Source organism: Aspergillus lucknowensis (genome assembly GCF_044049455.1).
Source record: "Aspergillus lucknowensis strain CBS 449.75 chromosome Unknown BJX67scaffold_24, whole genome shotgun sequence".
In the NCBI taxonomy this organism is placed as follows: domain Eukaryota; kingdom Fungi; phylum Ascomycota; class Eurotiomycetes; order Eurotiales; family Aspergillaceae; genus Aspergillus; species Aspergillus lucknowensis.
Window position 1 is genome coordinate 174,165 of NW_027263568.1, and position 22,983 is coordinate 197,147.

Here is a 22,983-nt window from a genome sequence, read left to right on the forward strand (position 1 = left end):
TGGACTCCCTTCTCCGTGAGCGAAACGCAGTTTTGAGGTCATGGACGACCGAGTCTGTGATGGAATCTTCCGCTGGAGACGAAATCTCCTCAACCCCAGGATCTCGTTAAAACACACTTTCCATCGGTCAAAGCCGTCCGGCTTCCATGAGGGCCATGCATATGACTCGCAGCAGCGTTACCTGGTCCGCTTCGGTCCTGATCGGGCAAGCGTCGCCAATTACGCTTACCTCGACAACTGGCCTGCTGGGGATCCCGGATAAAATTTTCGCGGGGACGAACAAAGAAACCAAGAGAGAGGGACGACCTGAAAGCACAGATTCCTTCTCGTTTGAAGAGGCGCAGTTGATGCAATGAGATGTGAACCGACGCTCAGGTCGCGAACGCTCTGATTCGTCGTTCTTGGAAGCCTTGGGAGCTGGGACTGAGATTGAGCGGGTCGGCTCGGCAAGTTGGCGGCGAGCCACCATGTGGGGAAGGAAGCCTGGATTTGTAGACCTCCACCGCTCCATGGCGTCTGCATCAAAAGGCTTCGAGCCTGGAGCCATTCTGGTTTCCCTTGCAAGGGGATCCATGGACGGCTGTCAACATGCCGGAGTACTGACCGTGCAGAACTGCTGTAACTTGAAGAGTTGAACGATAGACCAGGCCCCAAATTCCAAGCCCACACGTTGGCGTCAGCAATCAACCCGTCTCCACCTTGTCCGCTTCCTCTCATGGGAACAGGGTTGAAACAACATGATTGACGACGAATCCGTCAGCCCGTGCCCATGGTTGTTCCTCTCGTTCTCGAAGTCGGTGAGTCAAAGAAAGAACGCGAGGGGGTAAATATCTCATTTTCTCTGACTGGAGAGGATGCACGCCTGGCCGGGCCAAACAGGTTTTGGTTTGACTGCGAGCATTCTTCTCGCCAAGAGGTATTTTGGCCCCTGACAGAAACAGGAAGGAGGGGCGCTGCTCAGATGGAGCCGTTCAAGCCCAGAATCTTTCAACTCCTCGGATTTCGGACCACCAATGGGAGGATAATCTTCTGCTGTTGCGCTCGCTCTTCCCTTTCTCAGAAGGTCTTGAGTCTCAACAAGATTCCAGCCTTTGTTTGAATCCTTCAGCCCTGACCTGGCGCTCGAGAAACCAAACGCCCAGGATGCATTCGTGAAGGATCCAAAGCCGGGTCTTGTGAGTCGAGGACACAACTCGACTCGGCTCCACGACTTCCTCCAACCCCAACAAAGGGAAAAGAATGATAAGAAAAAAAAACTTGAGAACCTTTTCTCGGGAGATCTGTGGGCGAAGTTTTCATCCTTCCGAAAAAACAAAAAAGGGTGTGTAGATTTCTGTCTGGTGAAGGCCGCGAAAAGTTAAGGGTCGGTCCGCTGTGGATCGTGTTTCTCCGGTCTCCACGGTTTCGTCTCTGGTTCCAAACCGAGCGACAAGATTCAGGTCACTTGCTGGAATCATCTCTCTCCATGCGAAAATAGTTCCTCGAGTCGTGTCCTGACCGGAGCTGTGATTGACGACGACCCAAAGCTTCCAACACGGCTGCTTGGGATCAGCCATGATACGCCTCGCTTGCACTCCATGTGTTTCCCCTCCTGCGTCGTGCATTCCAGGCATGCATTACCCCAGTTTTGAATTTCTTTTCCAGATGCTGCCCAGATGTTGTCCGGATGCTGTGGCTCAGCTTGCATTGCTTCTCGCATGGAGCCGTGCGGGGACACCAGCTCGTTAATTCCCGTCACATCAATTGGTCTGCTTTTAAAACGGAAAGTCACCTCAAGTTGGGCTTCACAATGCGCATGTTCATGGTCGGTCGAGCTCCCTCATCCTCATCCCTCCTCCGAGAATTTTGGATGGAGCATCCGGACCTTTTTGCAATCATTGTGGCAAGCTCCTTAGATTACACCCCGTCTCGGGCGACAGTCACTCAGTCGATGTCACAAAGCTGGACATCTGGTGACCCGACGCCCCCTTGAACGACGAGGTAATTTAATCTATTATGATTTCAAGCACGAGGATCTCCGCGGAGTCGCTTACCCAATTCTGTCGCTGAACACCGGCCTGGATCGGTCTAGACAGCTTGGATACGAGACAACCCGGAGGTTCTCTTCCTCATTGCATGCTTGAGATCCCCCTCCCTCGTGTGGGGGATGATCGGCGAGCGCATATCAAGACGAATCCCATGAGAGTTTGACATCAAACGGGATGGGGACGACGCGGGGAAAGTTGAGTAACTCTGTTCTGTGTTGACCGAGAGGTTCGTGCAAATTGAGGAGGCACTCGTAGCATTCGAAGAAGCAAGAATGAGGGCCCAGGATTCAACAATGCCGCGATAAACAAAACTTCGGGACGGAAGTGGTGTTCCTGGTTTGGGAAGCCGGTGAGCTCAGGGCATGTCTCACAGCTCCATATGGAGACGATGCGACTCTCGCGAATGAGTGACGCCCCAACGAGGACGAAACAGCCCCAGAGAGGCTCCATGCTTTGCTTCCTGTGAATAGTCTGCCTCAGGCAGAAAAGCTTACATCATCCGCCGTCCTCCCTGGTTGTGATCCGCCAATCACTTTACGAATCTGGACTGGAAGAACTCAACAGTCAGACGAAGCGTGAGCACAACTGAACCACCATGAATCCCAGCAGCGTGGATGAGACTGGAAACAAGGTCGTTGTTCTTGTGACGGGCGCCAACAGGTATCGTAAACCCGGAATCCCTGATCTCTGCCCCCGTTCGCCCGCATCCATGAATCAATCTTCCCTGACTCTCACCCCTTGTGCCGATTGCTTTTCGTCTCCGCAGTGGACTAGGATACTCAATATGCTGCCGGCTAGCGGATGAATTCCTGACCTCTCGTCAGAACGATAACCGCTCATTGACGGTCATATTCACTACCCGGAGCACTAGAAAGGGGAACGATACCCTTCGAAATCTGCAGAACCACCTCCGCACCTCCGTGTCAGAACCGCCCGCTGCTGCCCGAGTGACTTTCTTCCCTGAGAATGTTGACCTCTGCGACCTTCTCTCCGTTCGCGCGTTATCGCGCCGCTTGAACAAGACTTTCCCTAAGCTTGATGCGGTCGTGTTGAACGCTGGAATAGGTGGATGGACAGGTATCAATTGGCCGGTAGCCATCTGGGGAGTGCTCACCGACCTCGTCCAAGCGGTTACCTGGCCTTCCTACAAGGTTGCGCCTGCTGGTCTTGTTCTAGATAGACAGACGAGAACTGTCGCGGACAAAGAACCTCAGTTGGCAACCGTTTTTTGTGCCAATGTCTTTGGTCATTACATGCTCGCGCACAATGTAATGCCTCTCCTCCACCGATCAGGCTCTCCTAATGGCCCAGGTCGTGTTGTTTGGGTTTCGAGTCTCGAGGCGTCCTCAAATCACTTCGACATTGACGACCTCCAGGGTCTTCGAACCCTGGCCCCTTACGAGTCTTCAAAAGCCTTGACCGACATCCTGTCTCTTACCTCTCATCTTCCAAGCACCGCTCCCTGGGTGAAGAGTTTCTACTCAACCGACTTTGATAATAGCACCAGTAACCCGGCGACTACCTCCCAACCTCCTAACACTTACGTCTCCCACCCCGGAATTTGTGGCACCGGTATCCTCCCACTCGCCGCACCGCTCTTCTACGCTATGCTCGCTTCGTTCTGGCTCGCGCGCCTTCTTGGGTCCCCATGGCACACTATGTCAACCTACATGGGTGCCTGCGCACCCGTATGGCTTGCCCTCTCCGCACAGTCAGTCCTTGACGCCGCCGAGGCGCCCTATCTGAATCATGGTGGTGGCAGAGCAAAATGGGGCTCCTCGACAAACAGGTCCGGCTTGAATCAACCAGTATCCACGGAGGTCGATGGATGGGGTCACGGGGGCGTTGTCGGACCCGCCGTCGTCGAAGAGGACCGGAATCGTCGGCGGAAGCGGGGCGCCGTAGACCTCACGCTCGAAGAGAAAGAACGGTTCGAAGATCTCGGGAGGGAGTGCTGGCGGCATATGGAGGAACTGAGAATGCAGTGGGACGAACTACTCGACGAGGAGGAGGTGCGGTTTGGGAGGAAAGAATGAACGCCACATGGTTCTTCTCGGAGTATTTATCTTCTTTTCTTATCCCTTGCCTTGTTGGTCGCAAATATTGTAATGGGAGATGCCGTGTAAGTTACCCCGATTAGAGGAAATAAAAGTTACTATTAGTCGAATTCAAGTGGAATTCAAGATTCAATTAATGTTTCTTTTTCGATTCCTTGCCCTTATTCCCATATTTACATCCCTCGTCCACATGCGTCATTAAAAACGGTAAAGTCAAGAATCAATCCTCATCCTCGTCATCTGTCGAGTCAAGAGCCAGAACGGAGTGGGGAGAGCGAGGGTAATGGTGGCCAAGCTCTTGTATAGTTAACAAGAAAGACAAAAATAAGGGGATAATGTGTCGCGAGAAGCAGATTATAAAGGGGTGTAACCACGACGCAAGAACAGACGGGGCCAAGGATTGGTCGAGTAGATGTAGTGTCGAAGTCCAAAGACGATATCTAGAAGTCGATTACGAAGGCTGTAGAAAGGAGTATTATTAATTCCCGATTTCAAGCGTGGTTTCACCGTCAAGGTGTTGAACACGTGCGGATAGGAGCGGGTGCAATATGAATATGAGGTGTTAATGGGGAAGCTCTTATAACTCGAAATCGGCGGTAATGAAAACGCAGGCTGACTCCGGTTCTATGCATCTGATGGGTTGCGGGTGGGGTTTTGGGGATAGCGTTGTGTTTGAAGAAGTATTTGGGGAGAGGTAAATTGACGTGGAGCGCTGGCGATTACATGATGATCGCTGGTACTGCAGGGGATTAGTACATAGTCCTTAATCGGCTCTCCGGCTCCTGGGATTGACGCACCATCAACGTTCTGCTTGATACTCTTATGCGGCAGAATTGAGCCACCATTGACGTAAACTTCATCGGCAATTGTCACATCATCACCGAGCACAGTAACATTTTCGAGACGAGCCCACCGGCCGACGGAACTGTTCCATCCAACGATGGCAGACTTGATCCAGGCATGATCCTTGACCTTAGTGTTCTCCATCAGGACACAGCGCTGGAGACGAACGCCATCTCCAACCACGACATTAGGGCCAATGACAACGTTGGGACCAATGCGGCAATTCTTTCCGATCCTCGCAGAAGGGTCAACCATAACGTTTCCGCCATATACGTACGGCTTTGAGCTGGGGGCAAGCAGCTTCGAGTTGCGCTTCGTGAGGGACGTAAGGTACAGACACGTCCCGGTGAGGAAATCCTTGGGCTGACCAACGTCCATCCAGAAGCCCTCCAAGTCAAAAGAGTGGAGTTGTCCGTCTTTGCAGATGGTAGGAAATGTTTCCTGTTCGATAGAGGTTGGGCGTAGTTCGATGCGCTTCAGTACGCTGGGATTTAGTATATAGATACCCGCATTGATACGATTGCCGACGAACTCGACGGGTTTCTCGACGAATCGGTCGATGCGGGAGGGGTGGTTTGGCTTGTGAACGACTACACCATACTTCGAGGGCTCGTCCACTTTTGTGACAACGATTGTTCCCTCATCGCCATGGTTCTTGTGGAAGTCCGCGAGTCGCTGGAAGGGATAATCACAAATGACATCAGAGTTCAGCACGAAGAAAGGAGAGTCGTCTTTGCCGAGGATTTTTTCTGCCAATTTTAAGGGGCCAGCTGTGCCCAGTGGTTCCGATTCAACGGAGAACTCGATCTTGACGTTATATTGCTCTTCGTACTAGGAAGGGTGGCAAAAGTAAGCAACCATAGCTATTTACGTACTGATGCGAGCTGTGTACCTTCTTTAACGTAGAGACCATAACATCTGGGCGGTAATTGACAGCTAGGACGATATCGGTCACTCCAGCAGCAGCCAGGCTCTCGACTTGGTGCAAGATCATAGGGCGATTACCAAACTCCACGAGCGGTTTCGGGAGAGTGAGGGTCTAACGAAGGCACAGGGTCGGTCAGCTCCAATTCATCAAGCGCATCATTTGGTAGATTAAGCGCGACAGGATCGTGCGAGAGGGTGTGCTCACCAAAGGCCGCAAGCGGGTACCGAACCCACCGACGAGAATGAGCGCTGTAGGCAACTGCAAGTCAGAAGAGATATTCTGCTTCCTTTTCAGAACGTATTTGGAGAGTCAAACCCTTCATGTTAACGGTAGAACGATATTAAACGGTTGTGATTAATTACTCGAGAGCTCTGTGGGAAAGGTTCAGCGGGAAATCGACGAGGGAAGAGGCGTTCGAGCGCGACCGGCTGGGATGAGAAGGTGGAAAGGTCAGCAGCAAGGAGTCAATCGAAGTGATCAATTTGACAGACCGCTGGAGAGGCCCGGTTATGATCCCGGGTAAAGAGGTCGAGAAGACGAACGGCTACCGCGGTATAAAAGCCAGGAGAACACGTTGGGCGTGCAAAAGCCGAGCGCTGGAGAGAGGACAGGAGGTTGTTGAACTGGAGTTGGTCATGTCAGGTACCACCACTCACCCAATTGCAACCTCACACAGCGGAGGACGGTTGCGGACAGCGTCCACGGGTGCACAGGGGCAGTACCACGGCAGATTATTGGCTACGTATATTACTAGTACGCGTACGATACGCGATCAGGTGGCCTTCATGGGGCTCGAAAGCGCCACTCCTCACCTGGAAGAGAAAATCATGCAGCTTCCGGAACGAAGAACGATTCCTCGCACTTGATTAAGGGTGAAGGGTCACGGAGGACGTCGATCGAAGAGTTCAGGCTCTGATTGAACACTCAAACCGTCCCTCATCGAATCATGTTGGAGAGCGACAGGAACACTGTCAGGGCACAGCTATTGCTCCCCTCCCATGTTTTGAAAGAGCATCAAATCAGTACTCTTGACCTTCCAACCAGAAGATGACGCTTTCCGCTTCTAATTATAATGTGTCCTCCTGAGTATCAGGAGGCAAAGTTTCAGCCCCTCTCGGTCTTATAATACCGCCTGCTGCATCCGGAACAGAATCCACATATCGTCTTATCCACTCGTGGACCTTGCGAACCTTCAACAACGGTAGCTCATCGTTCTTGGCCGCGTGGTTCAAGATATCTCGCAGCTTGTAAATCCCGCCCGCGTCCGTTGCATCGACCTGTTGCCGGTGTAGAAGGTCGATCATAGTAAGTCCCCTTCGCAAACTTTGCCCATATACCCGTTCACGGAAAGTGCTCAGTCCTACTGTACGTAGCAGAACAATGTCTCGCGGTCGAAGTAGCATCAGCGCCTTTCGGAGGTCCTCCCCTCTCTGGTTGTCACTACCATGCGTGGCAACCCCATCACTTTGAGGAGGAAGCCAGAATGTAACCCCAAACCCGGTTCTCGTCTCGTCTCCGACCACGGCTTCAATAAGGTCCAGCTCTTTTCCCCATTGCCTGGTCACAATACGACGTGGTGGCCGGATAGTGATGATCGCGACAATGATGTTCACCGTCATTGTTTGCGGCTCAATCGAAATTAAATAAGAAGCACTGGGTATGTCTTGTAGATTCGTGACGCCGCCTCGGATGGATGGTCGCAAAGGGGGTGTTTCCCCTTCGTCATTCGTCGCAAGCGAAGTCTCTGTGCTTGCGGCCCATAGACTACTACCGAGAACGGAATCTTGAGTGGGAGGTCCTAAATCGGAAAACTCCGAAGTTTCATGGATCGTAAATGAATGGTCATAGAACTGGGATAATTCTGAATCCTCCGATATGACTGTTTGTACGGTATTAGAGGTTGCAAGGTCGTGGGTGATAAGAAACTGGGCTGCGCCAGGAGCTTCTGACAATGCTGTCGTTTGAGGTGTCTCCGGAATGATCGGGCGTCGTAGTAGCCTCCACTTCACCGCATCGGTCTCTGGAGACACCGCGCCTATCTCACCAGCGGCGTTGAGACTTTGGAATGGTGGTATAGACTCACTGAGCAAGCCACCTTCATCCCATCTCAAGCTTGAGAATGTGGGGGCGCCCACAAGAAATATTGTCGTCGGGGACATGGTCGCATTCTAAAACAAATCAAGCCATGAAGATTGCAAAAACGAGCTTTTGCTCTCTCCAGTCCCCAATTTGGAAGATATATAGATATCAAATTCGACAGCCGAGTATAGCCACAGAGAATATATAGGCCAGCAGATTTCGCCCAAACTCGCCTGGTGATATAATGGTTGTGAATATGATTTTATATATCACAGCATTGGTTCTATGACGAGCCACCTGGCTCGAGGATCAGACCGGACGTTGCCTTGTTGTCAGCAAGCCGCCATGTCATGCTGGACCGAGTACGAGTAGAGCGCAGCCAAAATGTCGAACCGTGCCGGGTTTGAGCCTGGATGGTTGGAATGGCGCGAGCGAAGCCGAAATTCGAGGTCACTCTATTCAACCGATGATCGACCGACTGAACCAACGTTGCTTGGACGAGAAAACAATTATCGGCACGTGACAAAAATATGTTTTCCGTACGGCAGTGCGTTCACGCCACATTGGCAATTCACAGCAAACGGCTTTCGCCGCCGTCGCCTGCGAGAATCGCCCAGTCATCCGTCAGATTTATCTTCTCGTCGCTCCATCTGCCGATAGTTGGGGATGGACTTTGCTATATTAGAGCGATAATTCTTATCCGTACATTCCTCCGGGGTCAACAAATCTGTTCCACTCAAGGGTTTGCTCACCGTGATTGTTGCGGCCCGGCGCCGCTCTTGAAGATGGCTCTTCAACTTCCAATTTCCAAGCCGGTGAGGGGTTTTCCCCATCTTCTGTGCCTTGCGCAACTAACTAATTTATATCGGGCTAGAAGGTAGCGGCCGTAGCCTCGGATACCTGGCTATCGATGTCGAAACTTTTGAGGGTTCCCGGGCAGGGTCTCAGACAGACCTCCGCCACCCCCAAGATCAGTGTTCATCGTACATTCACTTTCTCTTCCCGAACGTTTTCGACTCTCGCTACGCCGCTGGATCGCAGCAGCCTCCCTTCGGTAAGCAGGCTACGGAGGCTTGAGCAGCAACGTTTCATATTCGGAGGACCCTCCCACAACTTGCTCGCGCAAAAAGAGAAGACAGCGAACAACAATCCCAGCAGCGTCAACGCCCAAAATGCATTTTACCAAGCCCTCCTCCGAGCCAATATGCCAGCCATTGTGGTTGAACGATACAGAAGCGGTCATTATTCTAGTAATGCGGTTTCGGAATCCATCTACCAGAAAGCTTTGGAGCGTGTCGGGGGAAGCTCGGTAGCGGCGGCTTCAAGCTCGAATCAAGGTCTCAGCTCAGATCAGATACAAGCAGTCGGACAAGCTATTGCGGCTCAAAATCACGGCGGACAAGTTGGAGTCGCTTCCAAACAGGCTGGAACAGGTGCTAAGGAGGCTCCCCTGCACGTTGTCGTAGAGGAGTCTCTCGGCAGTGCCGTTTTCCGTTGGGTCAAGTTCCTTTTCTACTTTGCATTCTTTACCTACATGTCTTTGGTTCTGATCACTATCCTTGTTGAGACAACCGGAGTCTTGAAAAATATCAAAGGGCCTCAGAACAACGAGGCTCAGCCCCAACACCAAACCGTCCGTTTCAGCGATGTTCATGGTTGTGACGAAGCGAAAGATGAACTCCAAGAGCTTGTCGAGTTCTTGCTGAACCCAGAGAGGTTCTCCTCTCTGGGTGGCAAATTACCGAAAGGTGTTCTCCTTGTTGGGCCTCCCGGCACTGGAAAGACTTTACTCGCTCGCGCCGTTGCCGGAGAGGCCGGAGTTCCTTTCTTCTACATGTCTGGCTCGGAATTTGACGAGGTGTATGTGGGTGTTGGTGCCAAACGCGTACGTGAACTTTTCACACAAGCCCGATCTAAATCACCTGCCATCATTTTTATCGACGAGCTCGATGCTATTGGCGCGAAGAGAAATGAAAGGGACGCAGCCTATGTGAAACAGACTCTGAACCAGCTCTTAACTGAACTCGACGGATTCTCCCAATCAACCGGAGTCATCATACTTGCCGCCACAAACTACCCTCAACTGCTTGATAAGGCATTGACCCGTCCTGGCCGATTCGATAGGAAGGTCGTTGTCAACCTCCCAGATGTCCGCGGACGAATGGCAATCTTGAAACATCATATGAAAAAAGTGCAAATTGCGACTGATGTTGATGTCGCTGTGATTGCCCGCGGCACTCCTGGGTTCTCTGGTGCTGACTTGGAAAATCTGGTCAACCAAGCCGCCATATATGCCAGCAGGAACAAACAGTCTAAGGTCACGCCAAAGGACTTTGATTGGGCCAAGGACAAGATTATGATGGGTGCAGAGGCCCGCAGCAGGATTATTCAGGATAAGGATAAACTCTTGACTGCATACCACGAGGCTGGCCACGCTCTTGTTGCCTACTTCTCCCCGTCATCTATGCCTCTATACAAGATTACCATCGTTCCTCGAGGAATGGCTCTGGGAGTGACTCATTTCTTGCCGGAAATGGATGTGGTCTCCAAGAACTACACGGAATATTTGAGTGATATTGACGTCTCTATGGGTGGGAAAGCAGCTGAGGAGCTCGTATTTGGACCTGATAAAGTTACAAGTGGTATAAGCGCGGTATGCTTGCGCTTTGACTTCTTCGATTTTGTCCTTGACTTACTAATCATGACCTGCTAGGATCTTCGAAGCGCCACACGGACCGCGTTTACCCTGGTTACACGCTTTGGTTATTCGAAGAAACTCGGAAATGTTGACCTGTCGACGAATTACGACCGTCTGTCCTCGGAAACGAAGCAAGAAATCGAAGCTGAGGTTCGACGGTTGGTCGAGGAAGCCCGTCAACGCGCCACTAATATTTTGACGGAGAAGAGAGACGAACTGGAGTTGTTGACCAAAGCACTCATTGAGTACGAAACGCTCACGAAGGAGGAGATGGAGAAAGTTTTGAAGGGTGAGAAACTCGACAAACTTGTTTCGACACCCGAAGCGCCGCTCAAACTGCCTGATGCTCTCCAGGCGGCCAACCTAGGCCCACCTGGGAGGGTGAAAGGGCCTCGTGCTTCTGCTGAATAGTCCTTTGTTCATATGCCCTGCATGACCTCTGTGCACATTTCCCTTTCCTTAGTGTCTTATATCTTGTGCATTCGAGATGGAATTTGAAGCGAACGAGGATTATGGCATATTGGTTCGGGAACACCTCTCGACTACTGTATTTGTATCGCAACTATTTTACATGCCGAAGAGGCCATTTTGCATAGAATTGTGAAATCCATTGTTTTCCTTGTGAAAGACGGATAAGAAAAGAGGGTCGATGAAGCCCAGTCGCAAAGAAGTTGAATGGGATGGTTGGGATATCTCCACTCCCGGATCACTGTTGCGGAGGAAGGTCGGATGCCAAGCCCGAGCTGAGTTAATTGGGTTCGTTGTCTGGAGGAAGAATTGCACCCAAGAATTGAATAATTTCTCCGCGAATCAGAAGACGAGGGGCTGGACTCTGCTGGGGTTCTCGAATGATTTGGAAAGGGAAATTGAGGGACTGTCAGGTGAACAGACGATCAATCTTGAGCCCAAGTCTCTTTGCTGGGCCGACCCAGGGGTCAGGTCACAATGGGGTATTAATACTTTCTGGGCGCAAGGATTATTTGGTGGAGAGCACCGATGATTATTGTCCCGGCGTGCTGAGGAGATCCTCAAAGGGCTGAGGCATTCCTCCTGAGGAAGAAGTCATGTGAGGTGAAGCTACAAGGCCTCGACCTTGAGAGCTGCGGGAATGGGAAGGATGGCCGAAAGCCTCGACTGCCGCCTGCCTGGCTAACCTTCCGCAATGGGAGAGGGTCTCAGACCAAGCATTCGAGGCTTCGTCGGTTCCTCAGTTGATGCCAGGGGAGGACAGCATTTGAGTCTGGAGTATGGAGGAAGAGCTGGTCGTCTGATCAGAAAAAAAAGAGGGAAACTGGATTTGAGAAGCAAATAAAAAGCCCGCCAGCGATCGCGTTTCTTCCCCACGCCCCCACCATAGTCCGTCATGAGAGTGCTGCAAATGCCTTGGATTCCATTATTGTCATGTTCATCCCAGAAGCAGGAACCACGTTTAACACCCGTGGACGATTGTAGAATGCCAGTCGGGGTGCCGGTGCCCACTCTCGCGGCCCTGCTGGGATACTAAAGAGTCCCTCCCCCCTCTGCCCCTCTCGACAGCAAGTTTTTCAGTCCTCTCAGTCCCGAGTCAGACTCGACAGTAATACTTAATTCCCACAGCGTTACCCTTCCCCTCATCAGGCTGTGGCTTCCCCTATTCATCATCGTCGTCGTTCTTCTTCTCTTCATCCTCGTCGCCACTCACTCAACCCATTGGGACTCTCCACACGGCCGTTTTTCGGTCTTCGTCTGGCTACGTCACCATCCGCTGCATCACATCTTGGCTGCTCCTCTCTCCATTCAAGCTCTTCGTCTCTTTCACTGCCTCGCTGCCCCTCATTCCAAATTGTATTCTGTCACATCCCCGTAGCTCGTCCCCTCCCATTTCAACCTCTCCCTGCTCTGCCGTAACTGTCGATCCGCGGACGTAACTGTTCTACCAGTCTTTGTCGCCCACGCCGTTTCTGTTGCGCTCTTTCCTTCCCCCTATCTCTGTTCCACCCAATCCAGTCCACGGGGAGTACACACTGCAGCCATCATGCGGAAGAATCCCTTCGATATGTCTGATCTGGACGCCGAGATCGAGTCGCAAGACCAGCGTCACGAAGTGAGAATACGCGCGAGTTTCTCGGAGGATGGGCCTCGTTCTCTACTCCAGGACGAAGACCGCCGGAATGACAACCTAAAAGATCGATTTATCGGCGCAATTGACCAGGGCACCACGAGCACACGGTTCATTATCTTTGATTGTACGGGGAATCCCATTGCCAAGTACCAATCGGAATTCCGCCAGCTCCATGAGCATTCAGGGTATGCATTTCACCCTGTCAGCGTTCTGTCACTGTCCCCCACTTACATACCTACTGTTGTTTAGGTGGCACGAGCAAGATCCTATTGAGCTGGTGGATTCCGTTTATACCTGTATTGAGGAAGCCATGAAAACCTTCCTTGCCCTCGGTCATTCAAAGTCAGATATCGAAGCCATTGGTATTACCAGTCAGCGGGAGACGACTCTCTGCTGGGATTGGGAGACGGGTGAGCCTTTGTGCCACGCAATAGCCTGGCCAGACACTCGAACAAAGGGCCTTGTTCGAGAACTCAAAGCGCAGAAGGGGGCGGACGAGCTCAAGAACATCTGCGGCCTGCCGTTGTCCACATACCCGTCTTCTGTTTCCCTGTTGTGGTTGATTCGAAATAACGAGGCAGTCAAGCAGGCATATGATGAAGGACGACTCACATTCGGTACTGTTGATTCGTGGCTCTTGTTCAACCTGAATGGTGGGCCCGAGGGGGGTCACCATGTAACCGATGTGACGAATGCTTCAAGAACCATGTTCATGAATCTTGAGACACTCGATTACGACCAGCGACTCCTCGACTTTTTTGGGCTCGACCGCAAGAAGATCCGGCTCCCCAAGATTATCCCTTCGTCTGATCCCGACGGCTATGGGTACATTCGGTCAGGTCCGCTCGAGGGAGTCCCAATCACTAGCTGCCTCGGCGATCAGTCTGCGGCGTTGGTCGGCCACTGTGCATTTACCCCAGGAACTGCGAAGAACACATATGGTACAGGCTGTTTCCTTCTCTATAATGTTGGTGAGAAGCCAGTAATTTCCAAGCACGGCCTGCTTGGTACCGTCGGCTTCCAGCTGGGGAGGAATCGGAAACCCGTGTACGCGCTTGAGGGGAGTGTGGCTGTCGCTGGAAGCGGTGTTTCGTTTCTCATGAACAACATGGGCTTCTTTCGAGACTCGAGGAAGGTCAGTGAGGTGGCGGCAACCGTTCCTGACAATGGAGGCTGCATATTTGTCACAGCCTTCAGTGGTCTCTTCGCACCATATTGGATTGATGACGCCAAAGGAACAATCTGTAAGTTGTCTAAAATTTTCTCAAATTCTGCATCGAGCGACTGACTATGTCCAGTCGGAATCACACAACACACACAACGCGGCCACATCGCCCGAGCCACCATGGAAGCTGCTTGCTTCCAAACCAAAGCCATTCTCGACGCCATGGAGATGGACAGCGGCCATAAGCTCTCTGAGTTAGCCGTTGACGGAGGAATGAGCAACTCCGATATCTGCATGCAGGTGAGCAACCAAGTCCAAAAGAAAGATAGTAAAAACGCCCCAACAAACTAACTTGGCCGCCCCTAGACCCAAGCAGACATCATCCAAATACCCGTCGAGAGACCGGCAATGCACGAGACGACAGCGCTGGGCGCCGCGATCGCCGCCGGTTTTGCTATTGATATCTGGAGAGAATTCAGCGAGCTCAGAAACATGAACCGCGCAAACCGGACCTGCTTCGAACCCGCAATTTCTACTGCGCAAAGTGCCAAGATGTACAAGCAGTGGTCGAAAGCCGTTGAGATGTCCCGCGGCTGGGTGGATACGTCAGAGATGCAGGATGAGTAGTAAATTTCCTAACTCGCCCTTCAGACCGACCGAACCGATATATTTCTGATCCTGTGTATATTTGCATCTCCTCTTCTTTGGCCACGATTGAGCGATTTTTTGATCTTTTCATATTGTTATCGCTTAGATCTTGGGTTTGGTGGGAGGGATAATTGCTTTCGGGTGGTACGAGTCAGCGCATGAGGGTCTATCCACAATATACTAGATAGGTACACGAACATATACCATCATCATAGATCCCTTGTGTCATGCCCAAGTTCACTTTTGGGGAGCATATTAGAACGTTCAGGCTATGTTAAAGATGACAACTTAGGTGGGTATAAAATTAAAATGCTCATTGAATAGACCAGCTACCTACTAATAACATAGGGCAAACCGGACGTACTCTCAGTCCGAGCATCAGCTAAGCGTATTACACTCCCCCCGGACCCCGACTCGGAATGGGAGCCCGTACCACCCGATACAGGACGCAAGGAATGTGTCGAAGGTGTTCGAACCCACTGCGATCCCCTGCTACGCCTAGAAGGCCCATCAAGGTTCTCTGTCGCATAATGTTGATAACGGGTGAACCCGTATGTCGGGGAACTGAGGGACAGTGAAACGGACGCGGAACCAAGCGTATCCGTCTCCGTCTCGCCCTCCTCGTCGGAGGGTCCGAGAACAGACTCCGATTGCGTCTCTGACGCAAATATGGATGTATTCCGGTCCCTCATACCGATATTGAGAACGTCATCGTGGTCTAGCTGTTCAGGGGAGAAGCGCATGCCCCGTAACACATCCGCAAACGAACCCATTAATTCGCGGAATTCGGATTCGTTAAGGTCTCGGCCCGAGAATCGGGCGCGCTCGTAGAAGGACAGGAACTCAGTTCCTGATTCAGGAGGGTTGATGACGCCTAGTTCGGTGAGGTGATGCATGTAGTTCCGCAATGATGCTGTGGCGGGGCGGCGTAGGATTTCGACGATACGGGTATCGGGAATGTTTCCCTCACCTTCTCTATCTGGGCCAGCCCAGCCTTCTGTGTGGAGTTGGAGTTGGTAATGGGATGAGAAAACTGGATCCGGCGGGACCAGTGAAACGGCTTTCGCTTCGATGAGATGCGGTAGCTCCCGGACAACAGTGCGGTAGCATAGCCCCGGTGGTAGACTTCCCTGTCCGTGTCCGTCTGCCGTAGAGGGAACCGACCACCCCGGGTGCTCAATATGGCCCCACGGCGGGTTATCAGGGTCAAGATCATAATCAAACCCCCGCAGTAGTCCCTTCCTCTCTTCGCCGCCAGTACTCGCACACACCGCTGCATCCTGAGGAGAGAGACCCCTCGGCCTCGCGCCAAACGCAACAAGCGCACTTCTCCCCAGCCCCTCCACCACCAGCCTTCTGACAGACTTTCCAACATCCTCCTTCTCGACCGGGATCCATGCCTTCGGGATTCCGGCTAGTACAGTCCGATTCGTATAGATGCGTGTTGCATAGATAAGGACCGCTAAAAGAAACGTAACGACGTACCCGCCAGTAATGATGAAGATGTTTGTGAGGCGGTGCGTGACATAGCATTGGTAGATTGCATCGGCTGGAGTCAGAAGGATGAGACAGAGGAGAATGATCGAGAGGAAGGTGAAGACGGTGTAGTTTAGAAGGGTTGTAGTCAGGGTGGAGGACGACTTCCTCGACGGGGGCGCTGCGGGTATTGATGTCGCGGGAGAGGAGGGTGTCATTGAGTGCAGTGGGAGCGGATGGAAGAAGATTTGGGTGGGGGGAACGCGATCCGATGCTTTTTGTTGAGCGGAAAGATGCCACAGAAACAGAGCGCGGAGTCGTGGACTAAGCTTAATGAGGAAAAATAGCATGACATAGCCCTGATGCCCGAATCCCCAGGTATCAATGGCCGTGGTCATGATCCCAAGGTTGCCAATCTTCCATGCCAACTTGACCCTGGCGACCTGTCACGCTGAAAACTCTGAACGCGAGATTCATCGCGATTAGCCAAAGTGACAGAGCCAGCTGGTGATTCCATGGCCTTTTGCCTGCTGGGAGCTGCCTCCTGAAGTCTATAAGGCTTCACTTGATATCCCATATAATCTAGCTCTCGAAGCGATTTATTCTGTTATTCCTGCAATAATATTCCCCGTTTTATAGAACAGACCTTTCTCTATAGAGGTCATGTCCTCTCGGCTGAATACTTCTGCTGATACCCACCTTATCGCCATTGGTGCCGAAGGATTCAGGCATCTACATCTTACTATCTGCCTCCGACTCCTTTGTGTGGCGGTCGGAACCTAAGGTGCCTAATCGTCCTGGATCGCGACTTCATCCTCCAAAGTAGGCTCGTAATGCTCCCCGCGTGCACGACGAACGACGCGCTCAATGCCGTCCAGACCCTTCTTCAACACATCCATCTTCGGCCCGTAACTCAGGCGGACGAAGTGATGGCAGGGGCTATCGAACAGGTCTCGTCTCTTGGCGGGGTTAAGATCGAAGAAAATACCAGGCACAACAATGACCTTCTCGCTGAGGAGAGCGTTGAAGAAGTTTAGACCGTCAGAGATGTTTGCCTCCTTGGGAAGAGGCGGGTCGAGCGATGTCAGGTCGAGCCAAATGTAAAAAGTCGCCTGGGGAATATCCTGGACACGGAACCCGATCTCATGCAGGCGCTTCAGGACAAAGTCTCTCTTCTCGCGGAAGTGGCTCTGCAGCGCTTTCATTTCAGTGTGGACGAGCGATGGCTCGAGCATTGGGATTGCGGCTTCTTGGAACGGGGCATTAGCGCCACCATCAAGGTACGAGCCTGCAGAGCCGAGGGCGTCGATGAATTCTTTGGGGCCGACGACCCACGCGATACGCCATCCCGGGAGACGGAAACGTTTTGTGAGACCGTCAATGAGGAGGACATCTACTCGGTGAATGAGCATTTGTTCGGGAGCTTACCTGGGAGTAGCGTACGCACCGTCTTTGTTTACGTCTACGACGTTTGCAGCACCGCTAATGGTCGTGCCGTCGCAATCCGTAGTGTAGTTATAGCCACCATAAAATTCATCCAAGATGAGTGTGGCCCGGTCCCGACAGATATCCTGAATCTGCGCCAGCTCATCGTTTGACAGGAAATGCCCTGTCGGATTGCGGGGATTTGAAGTCAGAATGACTGATGTACCACGGGCGATCTCCTCAGCGATCTTGTCGGGGTGAACGTGGTAATGATCCTCCTGGGCGAGAGGCATGGGAATAGGAGCAATATTCTTGAAAAGACTCAACATCTCCGAGTACGCCGAGTAATCGGGAATCGGGAATGAGAGATATGAGTTGCCCAGGATGGCGGCGATACGGATCAACCCGGCGCGACCACCAGGAACGATGCAGACGTTCTCCCATGAATACTGGCTCTCCTTTCCCTGACGGTAGTGTTCGTTATATAGGCGCGCAACAGCGGCACGCAGGGGTTTAATACCTGCGGTCGGGCCGTATTCCCGCGCGGCAGATGTTATCGGGATGCTCTCTGGGCGGGGGAAACTGCCCTCAATCTCGTCGTCGGCTTCGGGGGCACCTTGCCCGAGATTAGCCCACTCGGCAGGGTCTTCTGCGTAACCGTGCTCCGTAGCGCGTTCTGTACACCAAACAACACCGGTGGAGGCACGCGAGGCGTCGAGGCCTGCGTGGGGACGGTGGCCCTCGTGGGCTGTTCGGAACTGCCGATGGGTTTCGGACTGAAGCTCTTATGGGTTGTTAGCATATCTTTGAAAAAGCAAAGCGCGACAAAAGCAAAGAAGCCAAGAGACGCACCGTTTGTTGACAGCTCCTTGCCGAGAGAGAATCGTCGATTGGAGGAACGAAGGATGCTCACACGTCGACCAGAGAAAGACATCGTGGACCAAAGGTGAAAAAAAGTGGCTTTGGGAGTAGAGAGCCGACAGGCAATCCGAACGACGAAAGGTGGGAGTTGAAAAGACTGAATGGAGAAGTGGATATGATTATTAGGTACTACTGGAGTTGGAGTCAAGAGCTGCGGTCACCCCGACTCTTATATGGAGTCATGGCAGCAGAGTCTTCGAATATCGCGCACTGATGATTGCACTGCCCATTTAGCTGCCGCGTTGGGCGTCAGCTCCAAAAAATGCCTCATCGCCTGTTCTGCAGCCCAGATCCCGTCCCTGAGGATTTAAAGCACGCCAACATTCCGATCAGTTGGTTCCGCGTGGAGCATCCGAGTCGGCTTCAGGGCTGGCATGCCGATATCGAAGTCCAAATCGACAAATTTGGGATCAAGAGTCGCTCCAGCGACAATCCTCTAACAAAGCAAAGACATCAAGGTTTCTGGGGCCACAGGAAGTCCCGGCAGCCACTTTTTTGCTTCTTTCCAGGGCGTTGCAACGTCAAATCAGAAACACCAGCTTGCCTACTTGAAAAGTTTCCTGAACGAGCCCGCGTCGGAGAAAAAAACAGAAAAAAAAAAGGTAAAAAATAAAATCTTCCCCCCTTTCCACCGCCTCGGAAGGCAGAGAGACTCAACTTGAAGTCTTCCGGATATCTCGGTTTGGAACTTTTCCCATTCACTGCTGGCTGAACCTCACAATATGCAACACGCAAGTCTAGTCCGTAATCATAATCAAAAAGTCATCTCCGACGCTGTCTCGGCCGGCCCCATGTCTGACGAGAGTTAGAGCCCGGCAAGCCTGACAGCACAGAGTAACAAAAAGGCAATTCAGCCCCAACAAAAGCGAAAACACTATACATCGTGTCATCTCGGAAAGGCCTGCTGGAAAAGGTACAGGATTATACATTCATCATGCGGTCATAGTTCGTGGACATGGAAAACCGGCAAAAATAGATGGGAAATAGATCGAACGAGACGAAACAAACATCATCATATCACAGGCATGTCTCCCTCGTTTGGGGGGGGGCTGATCAGACATGGAAGCAGAAATATAGATCCGTAAATGGTTCGTAAAACGACGCATCCTGAGTACCTTTCCAAAACTGGGGTGTCTCTTCTCGCCCCTAGCTCATTGAACACTTTCGGAAGAGAAATGCAGTACGACGGGGGTAGGGAGCGCTAGGATGCGGGTGATTTGAAGTTGGGCTTGGGTCTAGTTTTCAACCGCTTGACAGTAGAGTTGAATCTCGCCCACTTGACCTCTTGAGAGCATTTCCCGATGTTGTTCTCGCCACTCCATGAATGCGAGTTGAACAGCCTCATCGCTGTCAATTGTCACAAAGTCCCCGTCTTCATCCCGGTATCGCAAGCGGACCGTCTTATTGCCGATTGAGCGATTGGTAAACCGGGCGAGTTTCGCGTCAACCCGATCGATGAGCGTACGGAACATGATGTTGCTGGATATCACTAGAGTCACGTAATTCTCATCGAAATTTACCTTCGCCTTCAGTTGCGTGGGCATCAAGGGCTCCTCGGATTCATGGCTCAGTGGTGACGTTGGCTGATCAGAAACAGGAGCGCCCGGCCGGCCATCGGAGTACTGAGGCTCATTGAAATTAGTGTGAGGATGGTGTAGTTGAGAATTAGAGGGAACGTGGTTTGCTGTACGAATCGGAAGGTTATTGTTCGTCGGAGAGTTATTTTGACTGCGACTGACCGGCGCCTTCATGTTGGCCATGTGAGCAGGAATGGGCGGAACGGGCACATTATCAACCGTCTGCATCGTGTGCGCACCCATGTACCGGCGCGATTCAGGGTTGTGATGATGAATGTCAGGGCTGCTTGCAGACCGCATTCTCTGCGCGGTGCCATTTGATGTTTGGCTGTGAGCGGACATAGGAGGTAGTGAGGGGCGCTGAGCAGTCCGCCCATTAGGCGCCCCATTAAAATAAGGACTCGAGTTGGGGCCATCCCTAGATGTCGCGCGAGACAGCGCGGGAGCTGTGTATCGGTTGTTATCCTCGCTCCAAGTAGTGGCCGGGGTCAGCTGACGATTGTAGGGATACGCGGTTGACTGGGAGCTTGATCTGGTTGATGGGGTTTCGGTGACGGGAGAGAAGTAGGAACTCGCGTTTCTTTCAGCTGGAGACATACTCCCCGGGAACGCACTACCACCCGAAAACTGTGTATGTACCGAAAGTGTTGAATCGGGCATTGCTGGGTACCGGGGCCGGCCGGTGGATAATGGAGGGCCTGAGCTACCGCTCCCTCCTGTGGCGGAGCGGGTGCGGAGGCTCGTGCTTGAAGCATTACGACTCATGGGAAATTCAGAGAAGAAGGCCGCTTCCTTGGTAGCCTGTTCTTCGGCATCATACTCTTGTTGGTAAGGATTTGGGATGTTGGCCATCGATTTTAGGTAGGTGAATTCGCTATCGGAGGTACCGGTGTGTCGAGAGCTGCGTTGCTCTGCTTGAACTTCCCGTTGGTAGTTGATGTCCTTGTGCCATTTACGCATGATGTCTTCATTCTGGTAGCGGATGACAAAGTTGTCGACAACTCCTGGATCGCCTTTCCAAAAGATCTGAATACGGTATGATCCTGCATAAGGGAAACAAGATGGTCAGAAATGTAGTCGCAAAACAACACAAGCTTCTTAGTACCTGGTTTCTGAAGACAAACGATATCAGTCACATTTGCCATGTAAATGCGCCCTTTTAGTTGCAGCCGGGGTTTGCCCTTGCTTGTACTTGGCTTCTCTTTACTGCCCCCAACTAGCCTCGATTTTTGCTTATTCGGGTTTATATCCTTGCAGCAAAGCAAGATCCGCTCGAAAAGATAGATATGATACTATATTTGTGATAGGGAAACGCCAAGAAGTCAGCAGGCGAGGCTCAAAATTTGTGTCGGGGCGTGATAGTGGGTAGGGAGGAAAAGATTGGGAATATGGGCAAGGGGCTGCGAGATAATAGGGCATTCTGCAGGTAATCCCACATGCCGCAGGGTGAACAAGAGTTGGGGCCAGCATATTAATGAGTGACGGAAAATGTACCAACCTCTCTTTCTGAATCCTTCCCGGTGTCGCCTTTGATCACTGTGAAGGTACCAAAGCGAAGTAGGTCGCCAAAAGATTCAATTTTCAGGGACTTCCAGTCATCAACGCGTTCGTCTAGTTCCCGAAATGCAGCGGCTAGCTGTTCCTTATCGATCGCCTGGTTGGCAAAATCGAGAACAGACTCAATAGCGTCGATGGCGCGCAAAATGTCGGCTTGAAGTTCCGGGTCTTCGATCTGCTTACGCAACTCCTATTGAACCCAGAATCAGCATTGAAAATACGGGCTGGTGGAGCACAGGTAACACCGGGCAGGTTCTCACCGAGAGCATTAGGGGATACTTTGTCAAGCGCTGAAACGGCTTGACGAAGAAACCGTTGAGAGTGGCTTGTTGCGCCACCATCTGCTGCAGATCAGGAGAGCGCGGCGCGGTTCGGATCTTGTCCCACTCCTTCTGGCAAGTTTGATCACAGCGCAACTGATTCGCAATGAAAGGTTCGTACTGACGAAAAGCCTCTTCCTGCTGCGCGAACAGCTCACCCCAATTTTGCCTTTCCTCAGGGAGGGCGTAATGTTGTTCGAGCCGGATAAGGAACCGCTGGGCAAAATCAAGGAGATTGTTCAGATTTAAGAAGATTTGATGACTAGCATCGCCAGTGAGTGCTCCAGTATCCTCTAACTCCTTTTTGAGAGCCTGCAGGTTTTGCAGATGGTGAACGTAATCGCGCTCAGTTTCCAATAACTCCTTCAGAATGTGCTCTCGCTTCGTCAGCTTCCTTCCTGTCGCTGGTGCGGCTGTCCCAAGGTCGGATTGTTTGTTCAGCTGGCCCTGAATCTCCAGTATATCTAGGACCCGATTTACCATCTTAATCACCTTGGTAAACCCAATTGTGTTCTCACCATACAAGTCCGTTATGAGGAAACATTCCTGCTGCGGAAACTCCAGTTGCTGTATAGCGGCTTGGAGGAACTTAAAGGTGGCGGCTTTGGGACGCCTGGCTTCGGGGACTTTGGCGGTATCTATCTCGAGGGGCTCGTCGGGAAGGGATGCGTTGTAGATGGCTAAAAGAGGGTACCCACGTCGAAGGAAGTTCCATAGCGAAGTGACAGGATCCGCATTTCCCTGTACTCTGTCCTCTTCTTCCATGTCCCGGAGATAAGACTCAAAATTTCGGACTTCCGCGAGTCGTTTCTTGAGATTGACGCAGCTCTGATAGATACCCTCATTACCACGGCGATTGATGATATTGTCCTCGGCGACGGGACCGCCGTTCAGGCCAGCGGCGTCAGCCATCGCGACGTCCACCGACTGGGCCCGTTTTGGGGGAGCGAAAGAAGGGCGGTCGACTAGCGACAGAAAGCGAGATGTTTCAAATCGGCACAGCAGACGAAGGAAGGGAAAACGCAGAGAAAGTCGTGGCGGCCAGCGGAGGTTGTACGAGAGCCGTCAAGTCAAGCATGGATCACTGAAGGACGCGAGCCACTGGACCGATGCGGGATGGATGGCGCAAGCGAGCAGCTAAGAAAAGGAGTGGAGATAGCG

General features: G+C 52.0%; 8 protein-coding genes across 8 annotated transcripts; 3 read left to right on the plus strand and 5 right to left on the minus strand.

The window, feature by feature from the left end:
• Positions 1-2,118: 2,118 nt before the first annotated feature.
• Positions 2,119-4,386, plus strand: BJX67DRAFT_130619 (3-keto-steroid reductase). Its single transcript, XM_071024543.1, has 2 exons — positions 2,119-2,687; positions 2,794-4,386. The coding sequence occupies exons 1-2, from the start codon at positions 2,623-2,625 to the stop codon at positions 4,061-4,063; spliced, it is 1,335 nt and encodes a 444-aa protein (XP_070885536.1). The 5' UTR covers positions 2,119-2,622; the 3' UTR covers positions 4,064-4,386.
• Positions 4,387-4,433: 47 nt separating this feature from the next.
• On the minus strand, positions 4,434-6,189 carry BJX67DRAFT_130497 (mannose-1-phosphate guanyltransferase). Its single transcript, XM_071024541.1, has 4 exons — positions 6,060-6,189; positions 5,820-5,966; positions 4,882-5,758; positions 4,434-4,823 (listed from the first exon to the last, which is right to left on the minus strand). The coding sequence occupies exons 2-4, from the start codon at positions 5,919-5,921 to the stop codon at positions 4,804-4,806; spliced, it is 999 nt and encodes a 332-aa protein (XP_070885537.1). The 5' UTR covers positions 5,922-5,966; positions 6,060-6,189; the 3' UTR covers positions 4,434-4,803.
• Positions 6,190-6,583: 394 nt separating this feature from the next.
• BJX67DRAFT_355110 (uncharacterized protein) lies at positions 6,584-8,413 on the minus strand. The gene is made up of 2 exons (XM_071029280.1): positions 7,232-8,413; positions 6,584-7,160 (listed from the first exon to the last, which is right to left on the minus strand). Exons 1-2 carry the CDS (start codon positions 8,012-8,014, stop codon positions 7,062-7,064), a joined length of 882 nt encoding a protein of 293 aa, XP_070885538.1. The 5' UTR covers positions 8,015-8,413; the 3' UTR covers positions 6,584-7,061.
• On the plus strand, positions 8,116-11,043 carry BJX67DRAFT_388536 (i-AAA protease YME1; the record flags this gene model as incomplete). The annotated part of the gene is made up of 4 exons (XM_071034377.1): positions 8,116-8,481; positions 8,512-8,593; positions 8,979-10,587; positions 10,648-11,043. The coding sequence occupies exons 1-4, from the start codon at positions 8,319-8,321 to the stop codon at positions 11,041-11,043; spliced, it is 2,250 nt and encodes a 749-aa protein (XP_070885539.1). The 5' UTR covers positions 8,116-8,318.
• A 1,279-nt stretch (positions 11,044-12,322) lies between these two features.
• Positions 12,323-14,700, plus strand: BJX67DRAFT_130807 (glycerol kinase). Its single transcript, XM_071024544.1, has 4 exons — positions 12,323-12,918; positions 12,983-13,977; positions 14,032-14,198; positions 14,265-14,700. The coding sequence occupies exons 1-4, from the start codon at positions 12,647-12,649 to the stop codon at positions 14,523-14,525; spliced, it is 1,695 nt and encodes a 564-aa protein (XP_070885540.1). The 5' UTR covers positions 12,323-12,646; the 3' UTR covers positions 14,526-14,700.
• BJX67DRAFT_130808 (uncharacterized protein) lies at positions 14,701-16,615 on the minus strand. Its single transcript, XM_071024545.1, has one exon. It carries the CDS (start codon positions 16,418-16,420, stop codon positions 14,876-14,878), a length of 1,545 nt encoding a protein of 514 aa, XP_070885541.1. The 5' UTR covers positions 16,421-16,615; the 3' UTR covers positions 14,701-14,875.
• Positions 16,616-18,505, minus strand: BJX67DRAFT_130880 (pyridoxal phosphate-dependent aminotransferase). The gene is made up of 3 exons (XM_071024546.1): positions 18,300-18,505; positions 17,470-18,231; positions 16,616-17,415 (listed from the first exon to the last, which is right to left on the minus strand). The coding sequence occupies exons 1-3, from the start codon at positions 18,379-18,381 to the stop codon at positions 16,811-16,813; spliced, it is 1,449 nt and encodes a 482-aa protein (XP_070885542.1). The 5' UTR covers positions 18,382-18,505; the 3' UTR covers positions 16,616-16,810.
• Positions 18,506-19,603: 1,098 nt separating this feature from the next.
• BJX67DRAFT_372507 (Rho family guanine nucleotide exchange factor CDC24) lies at positions 19,604-22,734 on the minus strand (the record flags this gene model as incomplete). Its single annotated transcript, XM_071031261.1, has 4 exons — positions 19,604-20,988; positions 21,051-21,237; positions 21,444-21,692; positions 21,763-22,734. The coding sequence occupies 4 exons, from the start codon at positions 22,732-22,734 to the stop codon at positions 19,604-19,606; spliced, it is 2,793 nt and encodes a 930-aa protein (XP_070885543.1).
• Positions 22,735-22,983: the final 249 nt, after the last annotated feature.